Source organism: Strigops habroptila, chromosome 12 (genome assembly GCF_004027225.2).
Source record: "Strigops habroptila isolate Jane chromosome 12, bStrHab1.2.pri, whole genome shotgun sequence".
Taxonomy (NCBI): Eukaryota; Metazoa; Chordata; class Aves; order Psittaciformes; family Psittacidae; genus Strigops; species Strigops habroptila.
This window is the reverse complement of record NC_044288.2, coordinates 21,599,364-21,610,471: the sequence shown is the minus strand read 5'-3', so window position 1 is coordinate 21,610,471 and position 11,108 is coordinate 21,599,364. Positions and strand designations below refer to the sequence as shown.

Sequence of the window (11,108 nt, the reverse complement as noted above, 5' to 3'; positions counted from 1 at the left end):
GCACGGAGTGGGGGGGACCCCGAGTCCCGCACAGCCACAGACACTGGCAGAACCTGCAGCAGCTCAAAGTCAAACGTGCGCTGAGCATAGAGGTTGCCATTGTCAGGGTTGATGTGGACAAAGGAAGAGGTGGGGGCACCCTGCACTTGCCCACTCTCTATGGAGTAAACAAGCCGCGAATTATCCCCGTCGTCAGGGTCTGAGGCAGAGACAGTGCACAGCAGGGCGCCAGGCGGGTTGTTCTCCAGGAGGAAGGCATCGTAGGAGGGCTGCAAGAAGTGGGGAGGGTTGTCATTCACATCAGATATGTTGAGGAGCAGTGTGAGTGTTGTGGTGAGAGCAGGAGACCCACCATCCTGGGCGTTCAGCTCCACTACATACTGTGAGGTGGACTCTCGGTCCAGGGTCTCTCGGGTGACCAGGGAGAAGTGGTTCTGCAGGGACCTGATGGCAAAAGGCACATCAGAGGAGATCCCCAAGCTCACATCCCCATTGGCCCCTGAGTCTCTGTCCCGTACGTTGAAGAGGCCCACGACAGTCTCCGGTGGGGTATCTTCTGGCACTGGGTTCAGCAGGGAAGTGAGCAGCACCTCGGGGGGGTTGTCATTGGCATCCTCCACTTCCACCCGCAGTACACAGTGGCCCTCCATCTCCGGGACCCCTCCATCATGGGCTCGCACATAAATCTCATAGAAAGGTGATTCCTCAAAGTCCAGGGCCCCACTCACCCGGACCTCACCACTGCGGGGATCCAGGGCAAAAAGCCTCCGGACTGAGTCAGAAGTGTGAACCCCAAAGGAATACTGTATCTCCCCATTGGGACCCTCATCAAGGTCAGACGCATTGAGCCGGAGGAGCAGGGCCCCCACAGGTGTGTTTTCCGGGACTTGCACCTTATACTTGGCACGGTCAAAGGTGGGCGCGTTGTCATTGACATCCAGGACCAGGACCGTTATCTGTGCCGTGCCCGAGCGGGCTGGGCTTCCCCCGTCCATGGCCGTCAGCACCAGCTGCAGTTCTGGCTGCTCTTCCCGGTCCAGGGCACGCTCCAGCACCAGCTCCGGGAAGAGTTTGCCATCCTGCTGCTGCTTGACGTCCAGGGAGAAGTGGGAGTTGGGGCTCAGCCGGTAGGAACCCACAGCATTGGTGCCCACATCGGGGTCCTGAGCGCTCTCCAGGGGGAAGCGCGCAGCCACTGTGGCAGACTCGGCGATGCGCAGGGTGCGATGAGAGGTGGGGAAGCTCGGGGAGTTGTCGTTCAAGTCCAGGATCTCCACTTCCAGGCGGAAGAGCTGCAGGGGGTTCTCTGTCACCACCTGCACCGACAGCACGCAGCTGACAGCCGCTCCGCACAGACGCTCCCGGTCCAGCTGCTGGCTCACCACCAGCGCGCCAGTGTCCAGGCGCACGGCGAAGTGGCGCTGGCTCTCCTCTGAGCCCAGGCGCAGCCTGCGACCTGGCAGCTCCTCCACCTTCAAGCCCAGGTCCCGGGCCACGTTCCCCACCACGGTTCCCACCTCCGACTCCTCAACCACCGAGTAGTGGATCTGCCCGGAGACCCAGCCCCAGCCGCAGAGCAAAAACAAACTCAGTACTTGCCATTTCCAGGCGGGTCGCTGGAAGCTGACGCTTTCCATGTCCGTGCGCGTCCGGCCTGGGACTCAGCAGGGGAGCTGAGAAAAAATCCCTGGGTCTCTCTCTTCCACGGCTTGGAAAACAGCTCCGGGGCTCCGGCAGGCTGCGGATCCGGCTGTCAGCCTCCGAGCAGAGGGGGTGGGCTGGGGGAGGGGAACTGAATCACAGCCCCAGCGCGGAGGTGGGGGGGGGGGGAAGAGAGAGAAGCAGATTTCGCCCCCCCTGCTTCAGATCAGCGCCCAATTGGCCGGGAGCTCCGTCCCCTCTCAGCCAGCGGTCGCTTTCAGGAGGTGCAGGAAGCAGGGGCCCGAGCCGGTGGCACCAGCGGGGCTGCCACCCCCGGCCTCCCCTCCACCAGCCTGAGTCACTTTCTCCCACAGCTCGCTTCTCGTTCGCAGGGAAACTGCACGTCCTGGCAGCCTGGAAGCTAGGTACAAGCCCTCCCTGTGTGCTCCCCTTTCCACAATGGTGGCTTCACATCGCACCCACAGACAAAGGGCAGCTGTCATGAACATTGGCCAAAGGACTTTTCATGCCTGATGAAAAGGTACTTGTTAGAGCCCTGAGGTTCCAGGGGCTCTTCTCCCACTCATTTTCTCCCCCCACAGCTAATGCTTTGGCCACTGCCTTCAGCCCACGATTGCCTCTGTAAGTGAGGTATCACTGCCACCAGTACCACCATCAGCCAGTAGACCTCTCACCGAGACAAGGACACCCAGCCCTGCCAGGCCCCCGTAGGTGTTGGAGGCAGAAGGTGAGCCATTCAAAGCCAGAATGCAATTGCTCCCTGTGCACACCTGGCTGGATGCCCCTTCCTCACCCTGAGACAAGGAATGGGCCAATCTTCACAGTACCTAAGTCACTGCAAACACACAGAGTCAGGCAAAAATCCCACCAGACCACCACCAGATTACAACAATGGGTCAGGATGTCAGACTGGGAAGGAGGTCCAAGCATCCCACCTACCAGACACACATACTGAAATTCTGCTTTGCAGACAAGCCATCTTCTGGAGGGCAAAAGCAGGGTTGTCAGCCTCCCCTGGGGGAAGCATCATAGTAACTTCCCCCTCTCCCTGTCCCAGAGGATGGTGGCAAGCTACAGGATGTTAGCTCAGTTCACATCCCTGCAGAAACTTTGTGCACTTATGCCCTGGAGTCTTGTCCTCGGTGCACTCAAGGCCACCCTGACCCCCTTCAGTGCACGCAGACCTTGGGGGACTGGGGTCCACAACAGTGTGACAGGCAGGGGACCCAGCTTCTGCCTGGGACCCTGCCTGTCCCGAGTGCCTGGGCACCAAGGGCACCTGGGAGAATAGGCAAGAGAGACTGGGGACACCCATGCACAGTGCACTGTGACAGGGACATCATCCTTCTGGGAAAAGACAGAGGCGGCGGAGGTGCTATCATCGAGGGGCCTCCCTCCCTCTGCTGCCCCCCCCATTCCCCCAGTCCAAGAGCCACGGGGCGGGACAACGCTGCTGCCAGTCAGGGAAAGACAGAGCAAGGAACCTCCCGATTAGTGCAGAACACGGCCCGGGTCCCACCTGCTGCCTGCTTCGGTAAGGGGAGTGGGGGAGAGAACGCATTCTTAAAGGGCCAGCGCAGCAAACCGCTAGACAGGTAGATTCCCTAACGTTCACAAACCAATACCTGCTTGGATGTACTCATTCCCCGAGGGCTTCTGACGGTGCCACCAGCAGGTTCCGGTAACCTTGACTCTGGGATGTGCCCTGTCCCCATCCCAGGCAGGGCCCGGGCCAGCACACCTGCGTGACTGTCATTGCTACTGGCAACACAGGGTGCTGCACCCCCGGGAATGGGTTTGGTACTGCTGTGGTGCCTCAGCAGAAGCCATCTGTGAAGCTCGCATGGTCTGGGATGACCCACCTGTCCCGAGGTGGCTCAGTCACCAAGGGGCTGGAGCAAGGGACAGGTTCCACAAGGGGGATCCTGCTGTTGCTTGGGCCTGCCAAAGCCTGGGACGGAGATAGTGGCAAGGCAGGAAGGGAACAGGATGTCTAGGATAGAGGAGATGTCCCTCTTCCAGAGGGCCAGAGCTCATCTTTAGAAAGGTTCTGACCCAGACAACCCACGGAGCTGAGACATCACTGGAGATCCCGCAGGGCAGGATCCCTCAGGGCAGGGCATGCCATCTGCCACAGATGGGGCCAGCACCACCCCCACTGCATTGGTTTTGGGGTGTGGCTGTTGCCCTGCAGAGCAAAGAGGTATAAAGCCTTTGCAGGCTTGACACTGTCCATGGCATTGGGATGGATCTTCTGTCACCACAGAGACTGCAAATCCAGGGCCCAGTGCCAGCTCAGCTGGCTAGTGCCTTCTCAGTGGAGTACTGGGGAGTACAAGGGAGCCATGGCCAGGGCTTAGGTTACCACCTGCCCATTATCACCTCCTTCCAAATCATTTACTGTCCCCAGCCGCAGAGGCAGAGGACCCTTTGGTGCAGGGGACATCCTTGTCCCCAGCTGTAGCACAGCCCACACAATGCAGAGGAACACTTGCTCCTGCAGCTGCTGCAGCCATTCCCACCTGCCAGGAATCAGAAGCGCTGAGTCTGAGCAGCAACACAAGGAGGGGGGAGAGAAATAAGAAAGCCATAAAAATAATTCTGAGAGGTTTCTGCCACTGTCTGTGATTTGGCTGCAGCGAGCAGGCGGCACACGCAGCCCCACACCCATGCACAGCTTCCGCTGCACCTCACTTCCTTCTGCTGCAAGGAACCGGTCGCTCCTACTGACAGCCTCCCGAGAAAGGACACATTACTGGCACAAACCACCTCGGAAACCCATCAGATGCCCCCTCGACTCCACTGGATCCACCACCCAGCCTCATCATAGAGATTAAAGCATTGCTATAATTGAAAGCTCTCAAATTAAGATGCACAATTCCCACCGGGGAAGAAGCACAGAAGCTGCCTGCCATGCGCAAATGCCTTCCTGGCTGCTGTTTCTTCAGTCAGAATATTAGACATCACCCGGAGATAGCATATTACAAATCATGCAGGGCTTGTAATAGGGTTGTTAAAACAACACCTGCGTGGAAGACTCATCATCCTGCTCAGAGCTACAGTCCAGCTTGATGGAGCCCTGCAAGCTACTGGGGCAGTCTGCAATGCCACCCCCAACACTGAAGCCAACATCATCACAAAACGTCTACAGAAACAAAACCAGAACCATCAGGAGTCAAACATGAAGCTAGACACGGGCAGGAGGGAGTGCTCCGTGGCCACGGTCCATCAAATGGAGGAACCAGCATCGTCCTTCAGCTTTGCATGCTACACCGTGGTCCCCCACTGGGATGGTGGCTCCCAGCCCCATTTGCACCACCACCTCCTCAGCCCACAGCCGGGCACGACGCAGAGAGGTTGTGTTCCCTTCCCAGCCCCTGATCCCACCAAGTATTCCCCTCGGCTCTCATTTTGCAAAGGGAAGGATATACCATTAGCAGCAAACTTTCTGCCAAGGATTTGCAAGTTGTTGCAAGCTGACCTCAGCCTCCACCGGTTACTCGTGCAAGGCGTACCCAAAACTGCATCTGAAAGACCTATGTTTGCTGACCTGAGTAAACTGACTCACTTGATCCTGCTCACCACAATGCAAATGTCATCAACACTCAATATGGCTCATTTGACTCCAGAGAAGACCTGTTCAGCTATTGCTAACCACTCTTTGGAGGCATGGCACAACTGGATATTCCCCCCAACCCCAATCCACTGCCATATGCCTATGGCGCAAGTGAACCATGGCTCTGCTCAGCATTGGGACATGCCAAGGAAGGAGCTACATTACCTCAGCAGGTGTGGGGAGACGGCTGGCAGTGCCCACGATCTGGTGGTACAGCCCTGGCTCACCATTCCTTATGGTGCTCTGGCGGCTCCCCAGGGGGCTGGAAGAGAAGGGCTTTTTACACAGGACATCACTCTGGTGAGAGTCTGTGGTGAGATAGACCTGGTGGTACAAGTTGGGTGGCACGAAGCCACCCCGCACGGCATCAATGTGGTGGAAGGGCCCAGGTGTCCTGTAAAGAGTGCTCCTGGAACTGTTGTACAGCTCCTTAGACTGCCTCCACTTGTAGCACTTGAAAATGCCTACTGACAACATGGTGATGAAGAAACCTGCTGACACCAAAATCACAGCCAGGATGAGATAGAAGGTCACATGCCTCTTGGGATCGTTGGCAGATGACACTTCAGTGAGGTCAGTGAGCACCTCCTTGACCATCTCAGCCACAGAGATGAAGACAGTGGCAGTGGCAGACAGCACAGGCTCCCCATGGTCTTTGAGCAGGATGACTAGTGTGTGCTGGGGAGCATCATCCTCCTGGAGCTGGCGGGCTGTGAAGATCTCCCCGTTGTGCAGCCCAACTGAGAAAAGGCTGGGGTCAGTGGCCTGCAACAGGGTATAGGAGATCCAGGCATTGTATCCTCCATCTGCATCCACCGCCACCACCTTGGTGACCATATGCCCGGCCGGAGTGCCTGGTGCCACCACATCAGTATAGGTGGCATTGGTGTTTGGGTGAGGGTACAGCACAGTTGGGGCATTGTCATTGAGGTCAGTGACAAACACACTGACCGAGACATTAGTGGCCAGAGGTGGAGAGCCACCATCCTGGACCTGCACTGTCATGCTGAACTCCACCTGGTCCTCGTGGTCCAGGGAGGTGAGCAGGTAGAGAGTGCCATTCTCCCGGTTGATAGAGAAGAGGTGGCCTACATTGGAGTCACCCTGCAAGAGGGCATAGGAGAGATGGGCATTGCGCCCAAGGTCCGGGTCTGTGGCACTGACATTAAGGATGGGAATGCCAGGCATGTTGTTCTCCAGCACATACACATCGTACGAGTCCTGGGAAGATTTGGGCGCATTGTCATTGACATCTGATACCTGCACCAGGATCTGTTTTACCACAGACAAAGGTGGTGAGCCTGTGTCCTTGGCTGTGACAGTGATGTTATATTCTGATGCCTTTTCGCGGTCCAGAGCTGCTTTTGTTTTCAATGTGTAGTAATTTTTGAGGGAGGAGCTGAGCATGAATGGGATCCCAGGAGAAATGAAGCAGTTCACTAGACCGTTGTCATGTGAGTCTAAGTCAGTTACGCTCAGCAGAGCTACGACCGTCCCTGGGGCTGCATCTTCAGGCACAGGGCTGTACACAGAAGTCACTGTCACCTCTGGAGCATTGTCATTCACATCCAAAACTTCCACCAGCACTTTGCAATGAGCCACACCAGGAACGACACCCTTGTCTTTAGCCTGTAAGTAAATCTCGTACAGCTTTGTTTCTTCATAGTCCAGCTGGCCCTTGACCCTCAACTCTCCTGAGGCCGAGTCCAGAGCAAAGAGTTCTCGTACCTTGGCGGGTGTGTGGCTGCTGAAAGAATAGATGATGTCTCCATTGGGCCCATCATCAAGATCATACGCACTGATCCTGGCAACCAGGGTACCATTGGGCGTGTTCTCCCTCACACTTGCCTTATAGGTGGATTGGTTGAAGACTGGGGCATTATCATTGGCATCCACGACGTCAATGTGGATCTGGACATGGGCCGACCGTGGCGGGCTGCCTCCGTCCAGTGCGGTCAAGACCAAGTGCAACTCCCGTTGCTCCTCCCTGTCTAGCTCCTTCTCTAGCACCAGCTCCGCGTACTTGCTGCCATCCACCCTCGTCTGCACGTCGAGTGCAAAGTGGGGGTTGGCGCTGAGCTGGTAGGTCTGCAAAGAGTTAATCCCCACATCGGGGTCTTGCGCGCTCTCTAGCGGGAAGCGAGCTCCGGCCGCCACCGACTCGCTGATTTCCAGCCTCGCCTGGCTGCTGGGAAAAACCGGGTCGTTGTCATTGATGTCCTGGATCTCCACGGCGCCGCTGTACAGCTCCAGCGGGTTTTCCACCACGATCTCAAAGCTGAGGGAGCAGGGAGAGAGCGCGCCGCACAGCTCCTCCCGGTCGATCCGCTCGCTCACCAGCAGCGCTCCACTCGCCAGATCCACCCCGAAGTACTTCTTGCTGCCGCCGGACACCACCCGCAGCCGGCGTCCCGGCAGCCGCCCCAGGTCCAACGCCAAGTCGGCTACCACGTTTCCCACCGCGGAGCCTCTCCGCGCCTCCTCGGGAATCGCATAGCGAATAGCGGCGGAAACCCAGTCGGAAACGCCGAACAAAAGCAAGAGGCTCAGTACCTGCCCCGTCGTCACCCCGCGGCTCCTTACAGCAACGCCGTTCATCGCACAGGACGGCCGCGCTCTCCGCTTCGTCCCCCCGCCCCAGCTAGAAATCCTCAGCTCGCCCCGTCATGCCGCTGCCCAGCGCGCCCCGGGAAGCGGCGGCGGCGGGAGGACGGGCATTGCTTTTCAGGCTGCGCCGCGACTCCCTCCCGGGCTCTCTCTAAGACCGTCTGCGCCTCATCCCGGCTCCGAGCGGGGCCGGGCCGGCAGATCCCCCCCTCTCCATCATTGGCCGACAGCGGCACACACAGTCCCGGCCAATAACTGCACGGAGCGCAGGGCTACCGGAACCCCGCCGAGGGGCAGCGCCCGCCGAGAGGGAGCGCGGCGGCTCCGGCCCGAAGGCAGCAGGGCTCCAGCCCGTTGACCCCGAAGGGCAAGAACAGCCCTGCGAGAAACCCGGCTGATGAGGACAGCCGGGCTGGGAGAGGCGGTGTAGAAGGGGCACGGCGACTGCCGTGTGCGGGCAGGAAGGTGTTTGAGAGGTGGTGGAGAGGATGACGCCAGAAAGAGAGAGATGGAAACGAGGGAGGGTGGAGGGTGTCCCGGGAAAACCTCGCTGGAAAGAAGCAGCGGGAGCAAAAGGGGGAGGTGAAGAGGATCGGCCGGGGCACACGGAGCGCTGGGGAAACCCAGCTCCGTGTCCCTCGGGACCTTGAGGATGCCGGTCCTGCCACCCAAGTGCTTGGTCAGCTCCTTCCTGACACCCCATAGCGTCGCGCCTGTGTGCTACCAAAGTACCGTAGCCGGCAAAACAACACAGGTTTAGTGCTGCCTACTGACGAGCAGCTGCTCTGGCCGCAGCACAGTCACCCCGCAGGGCAGCTCCTGCTGCGGGGTTCCCAGGGGCATCGCCCCTCCTGCACCCCTCGCAGGCGCCCCCTCCCACTCCCCACCACTGTCCCCCCAGGCATCTTCCCCGACAAATCGTAGAGATCTCGTTTTAATGAGCCCTCCTGCTCTCGCCACCTCCCAGCTTGCTCCCTGGTACCTGTTTCCACCAGCCAGACGCAGGGAAATCACGGTCTGGTTCACCGGGGGCGGGACCGGTTCCCGTTCCAGTGCAGCAACAGCCCAGCAGGTTACGGCACTGCGTGAACCACGGCACCGGCAGTGCCTGGGCGAGAAATAGCCAATTCTCGGGGTACCACCCTGCATTTGGGGTTGCTGTCAACAATAACTCGTGATACGAAGGGTTTTCCAACGTTTCGATCGCTCATACGAATAAAACTACGGTAATTTCGGCATTTGTTGTTCCATTACGTGCACAACTGCTCAGCTATCGCTGTGGGAAGGGCACCAGGAAGCTTGATGAGGGAGCGCCAGGACAATGTCAGTGGCGGCTGTGGCCAAGAAACAGCGTCCAAGTGTCCTCCAACAGCCGAGACAGATAAGGAAAAGATGGCGATGTCTGGGAAATAATTCGGGCTGGAAATGAGCTCCCAGGAGTTCATTTGCGGACCGAGAGAAAGGACAAGGCTCTCCTGCAAACCTGGTTCGGAAACGCGGTGGCTGGATTCCTGTTACCCAGCTGCTTCTCGTGGCTGAGCGCGTTGTGGAAGGGCTGCAAATAACCCAAACTAACGTGGGAGACACGACACAGGGACCTCGACTCTGGCTATGTGTCCTCGCTCCGTACAGCCCTGTTACCTGCCGTGATCGGGCAAGATCCGCCCGCAGACGCAGTATCGAACAGATCGGTGCAGTCTTTCCTCTCTACATGCTATTTCTTTTCCTACCGAATAATCACTGCCGAGTGAAAAATCCTATCAGGGCTACTTAGCATTCTTATCACCAGTCCACAAAATGTGATAAAAGTATAGGCTTCATGCCGGTAAAACCCAACGTTAGTCATCTAATGCTGTATTTTAATTGAATTTAATTCCGGAGCAATTTAAAGAATGAGAAAGAAAATTACACGCTTTAACCACCGCAGCTGCATCGTGCACGTAAGTACATGTTATTCCTCTCTATCCTTTTTGGAGCGCTTCTCAGACACACCATGTCTGCAGGCTCACAGTGCTGTGAGCTGACTTCTTTTCTCATAGGTCCTTATGCAACCAAATCCCAATTACTTTTCTTACACATAATCTAAAAAGAAGAAAATCCACAGCTTGTTTCGAGGCAAATTTTGAAACAGTATTCAGCCACCTATTTTCTCTGAAATAAGCTCTGAAGCTTTTTTCCCAAGCACTGCCCATTTCGTGTCCTTCCTAAACACAGTTTACTGAGTAATTTTGTCTACCATGAGTACCACAATTCTTAAGGAGTTTCTCTCCATGTGAGTGCACACACGACCCCTATTCAGAGTACCTCATCCGCTTAATCCAAGCAGTAGCAGAACGGCCAAGCGGCAGAGAGCTGAGTACAGCAAAGATCTCGGGAAAGGCATGGAAGACCGAACATTTCCATCTCCTATATTTTGGCTGATCTGGAGACATTACGTCTCCTCCACTTTGATGGGAAGCCCGAATACTGAAAGTGACGCTTCATTGCTCCAGAAAGCACCATTTGGAGAGGGAAGAGTGGAAACGTGTGACAGCTTAAGGGGAAAACCGCCTTTTCCCTGCATCAGAAATACCTTCGGGGACGGGTTCAAGCCAAATCCTAGCCAGAGCCGCTCAGTGACGTTATTCCCGGCTCTGCCGGGGCTCAGGAGGAGCCGGTCGCAGGAGCAAACCCAAAGCATTTTCTGCTCTGCTCTGGGCTCAGAGCTACAGAGAGGCACCGGCCCCGGCTTCCCAGACAGCGGGGATATGTTAAGTCACGGGTGTACACAACATCTTCCTTTTGAGGGGTTCAGAGTATGAAAAAAAATCCAACAAAACAACGAGTTGGAAGGGAAAACCAGGAACTACAGAGTTGCTGCTCTCACTGAACGAACACGCCGATATATATCACACATCGTTATCACAGGAAAGCGCTCAGATCTGGCTGAGATAATAAAGGAAGCAGTCACTACACCAAGAAGAAAGGGCTGCCTCAACCTCGGACCCCACGACACTTTTGCCCCCGCTCCACCCTGTGTCCAGCCAGCACCCCGTCTCGGTGAAACTTGCACTAGAAGTAGGATAGATAGACAACAGTAATGACAACATTGTGACGCTCCTCGGGGCACAATCGACAAATCGCGGATGAGACTGGGCAGGTCAAAAGGAAGAGTCTGGGTCCCACGTCCTCCCCAAACCCTGCACGGACGTTCCCGAGCAATGTGCCCGAAGGCGACGTTGAG

The 11,108-nt window shown here is 56.9% G+C and overlaps 1 protein-coding gene across 18 annotated transcripts in view; it reads right to left on the bottom strand.

Moving 5' to 3' along the window:
- LOC115615496 (protocadherin gamma-A4-like) overlaps window positions 1–11,108 on the bottom strand; it is a 149,782-nt gene that overhangs the window by 28,057 nt on the left and 110,617 nt on the right. The window contains exon 1 of one of the 18 annotated variants that reach the window (XM_032920252.1): window positions 5,444–8,101. The exons of 14 other annotated variants lie outside the window; for them this stretch is intronic. In XM_032920252.1, the coding sequence (XP_032776143.1) occupies window positions 5,444–7,876 (2,433 nt within the window). In that variant the 5' untranslated portion in view covers window positions 7,877–8,101. Of the gene's footprint in view, window positions 1–1,599; window positions 2,008–5,443; window positions 9,968–11,108 lie in introns of those variants that run through there. 3 more of the 18 variants (XM_032920267.1, XM_032920269.1, XM_030504461.1) reach the window with 3 other exon arrangements.